This window comes from Ammodytes marinus, assembly GCF_949987685.1.
Source record: "Ammodytes marinus genome assembly, chromosome: 1".
In the NCBI taxonomy this organism is placed as follows: Eukaryota; Metazoa; Chordata; class Actinopteri; order Uranoscopiformes; family Ammodytidae; genus Ammodytes; species Ammodytes marinus.
In genome coordinates, this window is record NC_137230.1 from 18,179,785 (window position 1) to 18,195,787 (window position 16,003).

The window sequence follows — 16,003 nt, forward strand, 5'->3', positions numbered from 1 at the left end:
ATTTGCACCGCCAGAGAGAAGTGCCAGAGCAACACACTTAGCAGAGATAATACATTTTAAAAATAAAAACAGTCTCTGCTGCCTTTCCTTGTGAAAACACATTGATAGCAGAGAAAAATGTAATGAGTAATAACACATTTAGAAAGATTTTCTCTTCAGTCCTTGTCTGATAATCACGAAGGCATGCTTCCTTTCTCCGCCTCGTCGGTCAAAGCTTGTTCCCAGGAACAAAGTGGGAGGTTATTCTGTTGGGGTAGTGGCCATTGGGCTGAGGATGGGGGTGGGTGAGTCCCTCTGAGGACAGATGGGGCAGATGGCCTTCTGACTGTAGTACTCTACAACTTGGTTGGGCACCTCCGCCAGAACACATTTGGCCAGCGCGGCAGGTGAAGCCTGCAATAGAGACAGAGTGAGTTAAATATGGGTTTCATTTTAGATACAGAACACTTTCAATTGAGGCTTTTATGTTTTCTTCCTGACTGGGGGATTATGGACAGTGTTAGGACACCTTTCTTTGTTTCAGACTAATTGAAAGATGTATGTCATTGTCATACTTTAGAGAGTGACTGAAAATTTCTTCTACTGGGTTCCTAAGAGCTTCATCAAAATATAAATAATAATATCTCTTGCAGTTTTTGCATTGCACTTTCTATTTATTTTTCAACTAGTATGTATTGATTAAAACAAATAAACAGTTGTTAAAGCAATTTTTTTTAATGATTTTCGAAACATAAAACTCATTATATAAGATTATAAATTAATACACATGAGCAAACTTACGTTATGAAACTTTCTAGATGTCTATAAAAGAACACAATACTTTGTGGAAAACAGATCCAGTAGTACTTGTATGCTCATATCATTTTGATTTCACTTAATATATCCTTTAATCCCATTTCCTCAAACCATGGGGGATACATTCCAATACCCACTCAGGTTGGCTATACAGATAGATGACTCATTTAAATACACAATCTACATACATTTGCATAGATTCTCAAATCTCTGACTACATTGGAGGGATGAACAACATTTCAAATGTATTCCCTTATTTGGTGTTTTGATGATGGTGGTGAAAATGCATCGCCTCAACATTTCCCATAGGTGTTTAATTGGTTTGAGGTCTGGTGACTGTGAAGACCATATCATATGGATTACAACTCTTTTTTTCATGCTCATCTCCTCAGTGCAGATCACCCTGTTCCATGTATGGGAACATCGGCATTTGTTAGATTTCTCCACTCATGCAGTTTTTGTATTTTACTTGAATGTTTAGGTACATTTTGGGGAATGTTTTTCTTAAGAACAAAAGACATCTAGTTTCAAACTTATTATTTCAATGTTGCTGATTGCCTGGAACTACATTCTACATTGTTATTTGAGGAACTTTGTGGATCACTTCCAGTCCACAATGCCCACCTGTAGCATTGGCAAAGACAGCAGCCCCATGTTTTCTCTTATAAATAACAAGAAAGGGGAACGTTACACAAAAAAGACGTCATGTTGTCGAATATCACTAAAACAGCAGTCACGAGGAGTGAGTTTGACTAGAAAACTGTAGGTCAACAAGTGAAGACTTACAAAGAAAAAAACACATAAAAAAAAAACTTCACCGTTTTGAAGTCTCTGAAGGGCACAAACTGCACAATGTCCCTGAGGACCGGCTCGCCCTTAGGTGAACGTAGGACTCCATCATCTCCATCCAAAATCTGCATGTCTGTGAAGTCTGCATTGCCCACACCAACAATGATTATGGAAAGAGGCTGGTAGGAGGCTCGTACAATGGCTTCACGTGTGTCTGCCATGTCTGTCACAACACCATCTGTGAGGATGAGCAGGATGTGGTATCGCTGGGGGAAGATGAAAGCTTTCAGTGTGAGTGAGTCCATGTGAACATGAACCCATTTTAACAGCAGTGTGTGGTTATAACTAAGGGAACCTATCAGCGTGTGCTGTGGTCTGAAGTAGACCTTCTATGCTGCCTTGGATAATTTCACAGCTACCACTGGGTAGATAAAATATACCGTTTGTGTTGCAAGGGGATCAAGAACAGAAAAAAAGGAACACATTGGAAACAGAACAAATGCATCATAAACCTCAGCAGGGACATCTAATGTGCGTGTGTGTGTGCATGCATGTAGTATGTACGTGTGAAATCAATTCCATGTGTCCACTGAATGATATAATATGAGTGGCACAGTACAAAAATATGAACACGACACAATATAGTCTAATAATTTCGGATTGGTCACTTGATTCTCTTTCTCTGACCATTTTCATGTGTTACTGAATGTCTTGAGTGTGTATCTCAAATGTGTGCCGTGCAAGCCTAATTGTTTATTGCAGCTCATTTACTAAACAAAAAAAGATTTACCTTGAGGAGTAAATAATTACAATAAGATCAGCGCAATTACAGGAGGGTAATAGTCTAGAACACAACGTACATGCAGCTGGTGGGTAATTTCAATTAGTAAAAAGATAATTGATTTTTTTTCAGAAGAACAGAAAATGTAACCCCAAAGGTATGATAAGGAATGAAAGGGAGCACAGTGACTCACTTTGGTTAAATCACATTTTAACTGCAAAACTGCAATGATGTTATTTCTATAAGGGTTGATACATATACTGCGCGAGTTCAATCCATAATTTAAAGAATACTAATTTGTTCAATAATGGTCCCACTCTTCTTTCTCGCCATAGGGCATCATTTCCATAAGCAGTGAGGTGAACCAGAGGCTACTAACTACGGTAACTCAGTGGGAACTTGAAAGCTTAAATTACATCAATATATTTTTGGAATAGCGAATGAAGGGACACTCACAGAGGCATCTTTGATGATGCCGTCACCTGCTGCCAGCTTGGCTATCCTGGTAATGATAGGAGAGACATTGGTGGGGCCATACAATTGGATCTTAGGGAGGCAGTTCTGGTATGCCTCAACCACTCCTTGGATCTCTAATCAAAGAGAGCACAGAGAGGAAAATGAATGACACATCAATACAGTTATAAACAGTTGTTTATAAACAAGCACCTGTAAACTCAAAGGTACAGGGAATGGCCTTGAATAAGTATTCTGCCTCACGTAAGTTAAATAATTTAAATCCCCTAAAACTGTCATGATCCTGCCTGGGCCTCAAGCCCTTGTGTTGTTTTTCCCCTTTCCCCTTGTCTGTGTTCTGGTGTAATTGCAGGGTTGGAGTCAGGTGTGTTGGAGTCAGGCACCAGCATTCACAGCTGCCATCAATCACCAATCAACTGCTCTTCATAAACCCGGCCCTACCTTCCAGACACTGCCAGATTGTAGACTCTGTTTCACACAGTCAGTTGCTCTTTAGTCTTCTTACCTGTTTGCAGCTCTGTCTGCATTTTGTCACGTGCTAACTCCTGTTCTCTCTGCTGCAGCTCTCCCAGCCTGACTCCAGCCACCAGCTCCAGCCCTCGCCCGCCAGCCATCACTTCCTCCCGGACCCCTCTGCCTGCCTGCTCTGGCCTGCTCTCGCTCAGCTCCCTGGACTTTCCCCGCTGCTCTCCCCCTGGAGCCCCATGCCAGCAAGCTTCCCCCCGGATCACGGCCCTAACCCCCAGCAGATTCCTTCAAAATAAACTTCTTAAACTGGTACTGTCTCCGCGCCTGTGTCCTCCCTGCCAAGCCGTAAGAAAAACGAGCAGAATTTGATTATTTTTATTATTCATGTTTCAATAACTAATCAATAATTAAATCCATGAATGCAATTGAACATAACCATGACTGACTCTTGAGTAAGTACAAGATGAAATAAAATGGACACAGATAAACATAGTACCGTATATAGATGCTAAATGTATTCTGTACTGTTTAATATCATGAATATGATCTATCATACAATAATTTACCTGAAATTTGTGATGGCGAGACATATTCTCTATTTAGCAGCTGTATTGTCAGATTGCAGATGGTTAATATAGTATCAGCAGCAAATAGATTAACTTTTGAAACAAAATAATACAAAGCTCTTCCTTACCTTCACATTCATCATCCTCTGGGTTGAAATTAATGGCAAAGTCATGAGACACCTGTTGATGGAGAAAGATACAATTGTGAGACACTGTTAAGGCTAAGCCTTTGTCCTCCTTAATTATTTCCATTTTGTATTAGAATTGGCTTCCATGTTTGGTAGCCATTTCCTCAGAATATTTTTCTTCTGGATTTGCTGACCACAATTCTGTTAAGTCACTTTAAAAATCATGTCTGAATCATGACCAAAACTTGGGTTATTTTAAAATGATATTGGAGGATATTGGTGTTAACATTCCAAGAAAATTGGACAGCTTTTTAGAGTGAGGTTGTAAGGAATAATTTCTGATGACATCTACAACAGTAGAATTAACCACATCACATGATGCTGGAGTCAGTTGACACAGGGCAGGCTATTTAGTAAGACATACAGGTGAAACTCGAAAAATTAGAATATCGTGCAAAAGTTAATTTATTTCAGTAATTCAACTTTATAGGTGAAAATAATATCTTATACAGACTCATTACATGCAAAGTGAGATATGTGAAGCCTTTATTTTTTATAATTGTGATTATTATGGCTTTCAGTTTATAAAAACCCCAAATTCAAAATCTCAGAAAATTTTAATATTACATAAAATCAATAAAAAAAGGATTTTAAATACAGAAATGTCGGCCCTCTAGAAAGTATAATCATGCATATGTACTAAGTACTTGGTTTGGGCCCCTTTTGCATGAATTATTGCCTAAATGCGGCGTGGCATGGATGCTATCAGCCTGTGGCACTGCTGAGGTGTTATGGAAGCCCAGGTTGCTTTGATGTGGCCTTCATCTCGTCTGTATTGTTGGGTCTGGTGTGTATCATCTTCCTCTTGACAATAGTCCATAGTTTCTCTATGGAGTTCAGGTCAGGAGAGTTGTCTGGCCATTCATGCAGAGTAATACCATGGTCAGTCAACCAGTTACCAGTGGTTTATGGTACCGTGGGCAGGTGCCAAGTCTAGCTGGAAATGGAAATTGTCATCTCCATAAAGCTTGTCAACAGACAGAAGCATGAAGTGCTCTAAAATCTTCTGGTAGATGGCTGTGGTGACTTTGGACTTGATAACACAGTGGACCCACAGCAGCAGATGACATGATACCCCAAATCATCACTGATCCAAATTAAATGTTGCGTTTCATTTGGAAATCAAGGTTCCACAGTCTAGAGGAAGAGTGGAGGGGCACAAAATCCAGGGGGCTTGAAGACCACTGTCAAGTTTCAACAGTCAGTGATGATTTGAGGCACCATGTCATCTGATGGTGTTGGTCCACTGTGTTATCAAGTCCAAAGTCACCACAGCTGTCTACCAGGATATTTTAGAGCACTTCATATTTCCTGTCTGTTGACAAGCTTTATGGAGATGCTGAATTACTTTTTCCAGCAAGACTTGACACCTGTCCACTGTGCTGGATGTATGTACAGTGACAACAACGCAATACGCAAATTAATCATACAGACCACTATTAAGGTTTTGCACTTGGCCACTGCAAAAGGTCTTGTTTTGTATCTCATTTAACAGGCCTATTTGATGGCAGGCCTTTAGAAAAGACATGATAGGACCCACAGAAGTGTTAATAATCAAAACAATAATGGCTGTCCATTTAGACGTTGCAGTGGTAAGCCTTTGGTATAATTGTGCAGACTGGTTCACTGGCATGGCTTATGTGGACACTTAAATGGAGCATTGTCATGTAATCAGTTACACCTGTGCATATGGTTCACTTTTTTTCTGTTTAAGTTTAGAAGTGAGAATTGGTTTTGATGATTTGAATTATGAGATTTCTGTGTTCTTTTACTGAACTTTTCTCACTGACCTCAAGAGGGAAGAGCTCATTTGGGATAGGACATGCTTTGGAGCTGTTTGCGTATGTTGGCAGGCCCCTCTCAGTCAAATAATGTTGAACAGGTGGAGATCAACAACGAAAAAATAAACTTTGTTTTCTGGTGGATAATATAATGAACATAACAAACTGCCCATTTACACCGAGGATGATACATGCACAACACAGGCCAGTTGGAACCGCTTTGAACAGTCAGATTTATCAGGGGAAAGCCCTGCACTCACATACTGAGTTGGTTACCAAAATATCTGTATACTGTAACAGATTGATAAGCTGTCAATTGTTTTCAGATTGCAATCAGTGGATGGATTTAATAAGGTTTTTGCTTTAAATCATGCTAACACGATATATCTATTATCATGAAATCCTGCACCAACCAGTTTGCTTTCAGATCACCAACAAACCAGGGCAGAGGCTGATCTGATGCAAACCACTTAATGAGACTGAAAAAGGGGTCTTGAGGCTAAACAGGCAGACACATCAGAGATTGTTTTAACTGAACCAAACCAACAAGATGTGAAGATTCCTTAACCTCCAGAAATAATACATAGGATGATGTGTTCTAATCTGTTTGACTGGTGCAAATGTAGTCATGAATATCTTAGGTTTAGGGAAGGACAAAACAACATTTTCAGAGGCTTTAATTTAACAAAAACCGAAAGGCCATATTCATTGTAATTGAATGTGAGGTTTGAGCTTCCCCTTTATTCAAACAAGTCACGATCTGATGCACCCTTGGCTGGCAAATGAACGGATCTCCATTTAATTATGTTTTCTAACACACTTCGTATAGATATGCATAAGAGCTACAGGAGGGCACAACAACACACTGAGAAAGATCCCAGTACCATCAAACTTGCAGAAAAGGCGTAGCCTATGAGGTGGTAGACGCAGTTCGTGATTAGTCTAATGACTTAATTGGCATTCACCTGCGCAACAAGGCACACTGTGGTAACAGCATGCAGTCATAACAATTTGAGTCCTTCAAGTCACTGTCATGGTAAATTCAGAAATGAATAGTTTGTATTTAAAGAGCCACATATCTTTGCATGATTTAAATGATAATCATCAGTGGTTCACATTGCCACATAGTAACGCACGCTGTTCTGGTCCGATAGATCATCAAACAGCATGGTTATTCAACGGTGTGTGTGTGTGTGTGTGTGTGTGTGTGTGTGTGTGTGTGTGTGTGTGCACACTCACCCTTCACATGTCAGACGTCCCCTTAAGGGCTTTTTTTAGAATCACTTAAGGCCTTTGATTCTCAAAGTCCAATTAGCTTAAAAAATGCTTTCCAACTCATGAATTCTTATGCAAATTGGGTATCAACACTATAGGGCTTTCTTGTCATCAGAACATGTTATTTTCTTGAGACAAGATGGTATTTTAAGATGAGGGGCCCATGAATAAAGATATACTCAGTAATTAGTTTTAAATGTTAAATTCTGACGGACTGACAAAAAATGTGTAATAAAATAATGAAATCAGCTTGATAACGTAAAGTCCCAAGGTGGTGGAAAATACCAAAGTTTGATAAGACCACAAGAATATACAGTATGCATAATGTATGTCATGTTGTTCATGCAGAGCAGAGATACGAACCGTGATACTCACCTCGTAATTTGGAGGGATTCTGGCACCAAAGCCCAAAGCTGAAAATCGTTTGTCACTGAAACGATAAGCAAATTAATCAGTCAGAAATTACAGTTACCATAGTTAAAACTGGGACAGCATTTGACAGCGATCTGAACAATATTGACGGCTTATCCATCTGTTCACTTTTCCAAGGGCAAACCCCCTGCTTGTGTTCTATCTCATACATTTTAAAAGCTTGAATTACAATTTGAAATCTGTCCCCACAGTCCCCGCAGCCCCCGCAGCCAGCACCTGTTCAAAGAGCTTTTCCATTGTCTTTATCCTCTCCATTTTTCATCATACCATTCAGATTGTCAGATAGAACTGTAAGAGGCTCGGCTATGCTGGAACGATACGGCCATAGTGAAGAGTTTGGTTTTAATACCAAGAGCAAAAGACGTGTCTGAAAACGCTCCCTATATTGAACAGACTGTGCACTATATTAACCCACTGCTATTTACCTGCATTTGTGTGTTTTCAGGGTTGTTCCAAGTTCTGAGCATGAAATATATCCACTATACAGTGGACTCAAATGTTTCTACAATGGAAGCAAAAAAGCAGTAGCAAACAACCACTCAAAGTAAAATGGAAAGACCAATGTTAGATTTATGCTGATATAAAGACATTATCTCATGCCAAATAAGGTTCAGATTGTTTTTACAAATATGAACCGCTGTCAGACGTGTGTACAGATAGCATTTAAGTAAACTAAGATGAATCTGTAGTCCACACCTTCCCAGCTGTAGTCAACAACAAATGCGATGATTGAGTTAAACCAAAGGGATATCTATACATGTAGATAAACTGATACAAGATGGTTCCATTATATGCAGTAGCCACAGAACTGCAATCCATAAATAAATGCAACACTAAAGGTAATTTTCTGCTTTGTGGTGCTTTGATAGTTGAGCTACATTAATACAAAGAACCCTAGAATTTGTGACATTTAGTATAGCATCTATCACATCTTGTTTTCATTTGCATCAGTGATTGTTTTGCCAGCTCTAATGGATGCCTCCCTTATGAGAACATTTGCTGAACATGGCTGGCAAAACTAGAATTCTCCAGTCCGGCACTATCGTAAATAACATCTCCAGCTCAAAAGAATCTCAGTCTTGGGCACACACACACATTTGAAATGAGGTGTTTAATTAATTTAGTCTGGACATGGTGTGGGTGAATCAAAGGGTATACACAGCAAAGTTTGCTGTGTTAATAGGTGTTGATTTATTTTGTGTTGGCAAGTCACAAGATTGGATAGTCATAGTCCATAGAATAGGATGGGATTTGTCCACTCATAGAGAATCTTTGGCTTTGAGGCAGCTTTTCAGAGGTACCAGAAGTGTTTAATTAACTCTGATAGGTATGGACTTGATGATTTGTACACACTCTCGTCTCGAGTCAGCAATACACTCTTTACTGTTAACTCTTAACAGAAGGGTTAAGTTTTCCTTGGCACGTTTTAATGTTCTACTATGTTGTTGTAGCAGCACGGGTCAAACAATAACATCAAAACAGATGATAAAAGAATACTTGCATCTTTTGTTTGTTTGGTTACTCTTTTAGGAACTTGCAGGAGAGAATGGGCTAATGTGTGTCCCGTCTCAGATTGCAGTATTATATTTACAGTGTCTGTAAATGGTAACAACAGCCTGTAGGCTCAGTTAGAAAAACATCACTATACGGTGCCATTTTGAGCTCAAATTTGGTCAGCATCATTCTCTGTTCCAAAAAGAAGAGGAAAAAACAGATAAACATGTACATTAGTCCACCTTTTATTCTCCATTATGTGAACCTCTCCACATGCCCTGGCTAATGTGCTGTTGTGTATTCAGATACAAACACACTCCAGTGACAATAATCCACACAATTGAGTACACTCCCGGGTCCATGAGGTTCTACAGAGGGATGCAACAGCATAAAGAGATGTCTTTGCACTAAACTCAGCTTCAACGTTTACAGGTTTTCAACTCACTTTTTGTCCATTTTTCAACAAAATAACTCCCATCCACTAAATACGGGCCTCACTCCCACTCCTGTGACCTTTCAAACACTGAGGCATGTTGTATGGATGCAAAATAACAATAAAAAATAATTATTTATGCTGGGTCGATTCTAGTCTTGTTATTGTTCTACTGCACTCATTAGATCGACCTCTAGACAATTGTAATACTTAGAAATTTGTCCTTAGAGCTTTATTGAATAGATTTCATTTTTTTTTCAAATATTTTAATGAGCCCATCAAAGCCCATAGGTGTGTAGAGATATAACATAGCAACATCATCCCACACATGAGGACAGCAAGGACTATTGACAGGTTATTTTCATCATATGAATACAGTAGTGAAGTGCCTGGTGGTCTTTTCTCACTTTGTCTACACACGTGAGGAGCCGCGGGGAGATGTGCTCTGCATAATAGCTCTCTAAGCAAGGTAAACGAGCCTCTGCCCACACAGACAAAAGCTCCTCACTCCATTTCTATAATGCACTCCTCTGCAAGGACTCTCAAATCCCACATCACCTTTATTCACTAAAGGCTAAAAGGTTTACATGCCCACATTCCAACTTAGGAGGGAATTGCTGCCTACATCTGCAGTCTCTGTTCACCCAGAGGCATGTTTCCATGTATGACGCTCTTGTGTATCTATGTAAACATGAAAATGATGAAGTTAGCAGGATGAGCTGCTAATTTCCAGGCATATTTCAGTGTCTCCGGGGCTATATCTTGGATGCTATAATTAGCCAGACAGAGCTCCCCTGATATTCAATAGGAGGATCTGCATATATCAGGAGTCAGAGTCTTAATCCTCATCTATCTTAGTTTTCGAAAGATGAGATGGCCTTTCTCTTCAATTTCCCATGAATTAGCAAGAACACCACCTATAACTTATATTTTCTTTGCACATTTGAAGATTGTTTACATTTGTTCTCAATTCAGAAATCATTTAAGAAGTCTTTTAAAAACAAAAATGTGTTTGACCGAAGCAACCATGATAACTGTATCAGCCCTGTTCACATTTAAAGAAACAGGAATTCTCACATGAAAATACAACTACTGTTCAAATAGCCTCAGAGTTTTTTAACGATTCCTCAAACAGGCTTCAATGCTGCACCTCCTCTGTCTTTACATCTGATTCCATGATGCCACGCTGTTATTTCTCCAGCCACAATGCCTCCCACTTCCATTTTGAAGTGCCAGCTTCCCGGCGTAGGCTCCTATCTCTGCATGTGCTCGTCTGTAGTTCAGGGTAATGAGACTATGCAAGCTAAGAGGGAGGACAAGTATTGGCAACAGACGCTGAGAGGAAACTGTATCATTGAGATATCCACAGGAGAAAGCACATGCACCGACCACTACGAACAAAGAGACTGTGATGCACATACAAAACATTATCCTTACAAACAGCACTACCCCAGGCTTGTGTAAAAAAATAATATGTGTGTGTGTGTGTGTGTGTCTGTGTGTTCATAAAGTTAAACAGTTAAACATAAACGTTCCTCTTCCTTGCCCCTTATTCATTTTATAATTAAACTGCACTTGTAATATGTGATATAACGAGGTACTAAATGGTGATAAAGTAGTCAGTAGCCTCATGCACCAGCCAGGGCCAAGGAGGAGGTGAAACGTTTTAGATTAATTTTTCATTGTTTATACTTCCTATATGCACAAGTCAGTAAGAATAGTCCATCAGTATTACACAGAGAGGGATATTATGGTAGGGCTGCAGTGCACTGCATAAACCCCTCATTACAAAGATAAATGCATATTCGACAATTCAGTGGTGTAAAAACCACAGTCACCGGGCTATGGAGACGTACAGGTCTAAAAGAATGATCCCTACAGTGAGTGGATGCGGTGGCTTAGTTATGATGTGGGGGGAGGGGGGGGGTCATTTTTCTCGCATGGTTTGGGTCCACTTGTCCACAGTAGGGGGAGAGTCACTGCAAATCGATACAAAATTGTTCTGAGTAAAAAAAAAACATTTCCATCCTAATGGAATTGGTCTCGTCCAATGCTCCCATCTGAAGGGTAGCGGGGGGTCACTGAATGGTTTGAGCATTATGAAAATGATGGGAATCATATGATGTGGCTTTTGCATTCACCATATCTCAATCTCGTGGTGCAACTATGAGAGAAGTTTTCAGGTACATCAGACCACATAACAGGGGATAAAGAGAGAGAAAGGGTTCTGACATGCAGCTAAGTTCTGTTAAACAATCCCAGGACGGAACAGTCAAATGATATGCAGCCTTACCACTAGGCCACCAAGATGTCCAACTTTAAAGGTGCACTACCCACTATGCCAGTGCTTCTCAAATGGTGGGTCGCGCCCCCCTGGGGGGGCGCCGTGAGTTGTCAGGGAGGGCGCGGGCTGCCTTGATTTCCAACTGACCAAAAAGAAAATATAATAATAATTTTTTATTTTTTTTGTGCTAGCTAGCGATGTGTGCTTGTGTATGGTCATATCCGCGCGAAAGGCCGCGATTTGCAGTAAATAAATGTCCACGTGTTTCTCCAAGTGTCTCTGTAGGCTATTTAAAAATAAATCAAGCAAGTTAGTAGACTAATAATAACATTAATTAATTATTGGTTATCACATCACAGAAGGCCTATTGGCCTATAAAAATAAAAAAAACACCACCTTAACTATGTTTACAGTTTAATTTTTTTTTGAATAAAATGCAAACCTCAGTGAATCATTTGCTCTTGTTTCTCTGTCCTGAGATTCACACAGACTGAGCAGTCTTGTTTAAATGTTACAAATTGAGCTAATAAACTGAACTTTGAATTTTTTTGCTGCAGAAGTTATCTCAGCTAATTTTTGTTATCTAATTTGATAATAAGGTGATTGTATGCAGAATGCTCGGCACCTGAAACCAAACGTAAGACTAAGAATATGTTTGTAAACCAAACTGCTGTAAACAACAACAGTGAAACAGTGGATTTTAAGGTAGCTTTCTAACTTCAAAGAATGTTCCAGGGATTAAATTTTCCTGTGAGGAAAGTTTGTTATGTCAGTAATGAGAATATACCTAAGAAAATGTTCACTTCCCTGACACACCCAACGTTACATACTGCACATTTAACTACTTTTTAAAACTAATGTTGCCGAATCTTTTTTTAAATTCTTGTAACATCAAGAACTCTAACAAAGCTACCTGCAATTGTACCTTGGTCTAGATTCCTGCCAGAATATAATTACAAATTACTTGAAACTTGACCAACGGTGCTAATTTCTATTTTTAGGCCTACTCCAAAAAAGTTAAAAAAAACATCACCTCATCTGTGGGAAGGGTGTATCATAAAAAAGAGAGAGCAACTCCAAGTCCCTGTTGTTGCTTTATTTATTTTTAACCATACACTTGAGTGTACCCTGGGTTTGTTATGCCACCACAGTGTACATTTTCCTTCCTTTTTAAATGGATATGTTTTCAAGAACTCCTGTTTGCATTAGTAAGTTGAAATTTTAGAAATCCTTCAAACTAAGAGGCACGCAAAACCCAGACAGACCCACAGTTATATAAAAGAGGGGATATTGTTGTTTTAGATCATAATGACGTTGACTTCCTAAGTAGTAGGGGTGGGAATCTCTTGGCACCTCACGATTCGATTCCGATACAGAGGTCCAAACTGGTTATCGATGCATCTTGGTGCAACAATTATTTTATGTACATTTCCATGCGTGATTTTCAAATATATATATATATATATATATATATATATATATATATATACATCTGAGTTTGCTACTCAGAGTTTGCTAACCACTTCCTACTTTTGTGATGATAATTAAAAGACAATAAACAGATGAATTACCTTCTCTATTAGAGAGAAAGCTTTTTTGTCACAAATATGACTTTCTATGACCAATGCAATAATAAATGCAGCTTGCATTTAAACAGGATATGGACGTTTGTAAAAACTAAACTGATTCAGTTCTATTTTCTTTAACAACAATTTAATCCCGATTATTAATTTATCTGAATCGAGAATCGAATTGTCTAGAGAAAATCGCGATGCATTGAATAATCAATTATTTTTCCCACCCCTAAGTAGTGCCATATGGAAAATGAATAATAGAACACTTGTAATACAGTAGGCTATACATTTTTGAACCTGTTAAATGTTCCTTTTGGCCTGTTTGTCTTATTTCAATTAAAATTAAAATCAAGGCAGCAGAAGTTGTGTTTACTTTTCCATAATGTCACAGTAGAAATATCTGCCTGTAAGTGATAATGATCAAAATGTCCTCTTTCTGATAGATTGTTAAAGCTGCTATAAATGGATACTTAAAACCATAAAATAGAATATGTTGACTGTGTCTTTGACTACAGCTGCCAACCACCACCTTCAGTCCAAAGTAAGATTCATGCATACTGTAAGTAATGCAGGTAGGGGTCGAATTTGTTTGCTCTTATTCCCCATGGTACAAACAGTTTCTCATGCTTTACTTATCCAAGGTTTAACACAGATTAAAATTGACTTACAAATGTGAACACGATGTGGGCAATGAACAGGATTTGGCTACGAGCAACCGGCTTGTAACTCAACTATGAGGAATCAAAATGTAAAATGCATCTGAGCGAATAAATTAATCAGAGACGGAGGAGATGGATGTCAATGGTTCACTTCCATCAGCTCTTTAACAAACTGGTGAGCAATGTAATAACCTGCAGGATATTCTCTGCCATTCACTTTTCAGCACTCCAGGATTTCCATTACAATCCCTTTATGCTGTGATGGAGTGGCTAGTATAGTGTGTGAGACATCCCACCGAATGCTGTGAAATGAGCAGCCTGTAGCTCTATTTCACAACTGGTGACACTGACAGTCCCTGTAGGCACCGAAGGGCCTTTACTGAAAAACAAAAGATTGACAAACCTATCGTAGTCTTGACATATTTCCCCCACTGCTATCAGGGCCTTCAGGTACTCATTGGGCTGGTAGGGGTTAATGTAGTGCAGTGAACAACTGTTCCTGGGGTCTCCATTGGAGGCCGTGAAGTCAATGGCAACCTGGTAGAGAGAATTGAAATTTGAAAGAATGAATTAAGTTTTTCTTTTGCAACCTAACTTTTTGCAAATACATTCATTTGGCTGCTAATTCTGTGCAAGTGAGCCTGACATATGCCTATTGTTAGTATACATTGTCAGATCAGAGGGGAAGAATTTGCACTTTTTACACCCACATGGATTGAGTATAGCTACAGCTGCCATACAGTGTAGATCCAAGAAGCCAGCTATTTCAACATGGAGAGACAGCCTCAAATACAGCAGTCCTTGTGATTAATATTCAGTGCTTCAGTAATCCAGCCACAGAGTGAGGGATAGAGCTAAAGCGAGCAGACCAAAGGGCAAGAGCTGAAGAATTTATCGCATGAAGCTTGCCAGAAAAACTGTATACCACCAAAAACACCAAGACACAAATAAGTCATAAGTCAATGTACTTTAAGTATTGACATTACATTTACATGATGCAGAATTATTTTTAGGACTGCAACTACTTATTTTTATGGATTCATCTGATGATTGCTTTCTCCATAAATCTATCGATTTTTCGTGAAAAATTTTGATAAAACCCTGTCATAATTACCCAGAGCCCAAAATCAAATCTTTACGAAGTTTAGATTTAAAAAAAAAAAAAATTGTTATTGGAATATTGACACTACAGTATACTATGCTATATGTGGGTCCTTGGCTTGGAAAAGTTTGGGAACCCCTATAATCGATTCAGCTTTGCTTGAATTTTTTAGATAAAAAAAAATCTTAATTTGTAAAACAAACTTTACTTGAAAATAATTGAACAAAAAGTACAATATTTTCCTTTGAATTGGAGTCCAGTAGCAGTATAAAGTAGCATGAGATTAAAATGCCCACGTAAAGAACCTAACACACCTATTATTAAGAACAGTAGTTACTAAAGTAAATGTATTTAGTTACACAACACAACACTGAATACTGTATGATGTTTCAAAATTGTAAAATTTAACATTAGATTCATATTGCATTGCAAATGGTACAACCAATGAAAGCCATACCAAAGTCTGTTCATCCATAAGCAACATGATATCAAACAAATAGGTGATATGCAGAGAATTTGACAGCAATTCGTAAGGCTATATAGTGCAACTGCAGTTAAAGCTTAATGTCTCAGTTGTACTAAACACATCACGAAACACAGACTGCTCAATTTACCGTAAAGTGAATCTGGCATCCACCCATGATGTAATCTAGGAAGGAGTACACTCTGTGGAGCTGCAAGAGAGAAGGAAAGAAAGAAGGGAAGAGAATGAGGATTTCTTCATGGCAGGTCCTCAGAAGGAATGTTTGGGTGGGAGAGTGGATTATCCAGCTCTGTTGTCAGAAGCATAATGGTCATTAAAACAGAGTCAACTCATTAAATCTGTTGAATGTAAAGGGGAAAAAGAAATGTTGTGACATCTTTTCAAAGGAGTGGAAGCTAAAGACGCCTTTGGTGTAAACAGTCGA

General features: G+C 38.8%; 1 protein-coding gene across 1 annotated transcript in view; it reads right to left on the reverse strand.

Annotated features, from left to right (window-relative positions):
- Nucleotides 1-240: 240 nt before the first annotated feature.
- Nucleotides 241-16,003, reverse strand: part of cpne7 (copine VII) — a gene marked incomplete at both ends in the record, with an annotated part of 29,314 nt that continues 13,551 nt past the window's right edge. The window contains 7 exons of the mRNA XM_080039351.1: nucleotides 241-393; nucleotides 1,614-1,850; nucleotides 2,822-2,955; nucleotides 4,002-4,053; nucleotides 7,493-7,547; nucleotides 14,397-14,530; nucleotides 15,710-15,769. Coding sequence (XP_079895477.1) covers nucleotides 241-393; nucleotides 1,614-1,850; nucleotides 2,822-2,955; nucleotides 4,002-4,053; nucleotides 7,493-7,547; nucleotides 14,397-14,530; nucleotides 15,710-15,769 — 825 coding nt within the window. The remainder of the gene's footprint in view (nucleotides 394-1,613; nucleotides 1,851-2,821; nucleotides 2,956-4,001; nucleotides 4,054-7,492; nucleotides 7,548-14,396; nucleotides 14,531-15,709; nucleotides 15,770-16,003) is intronic.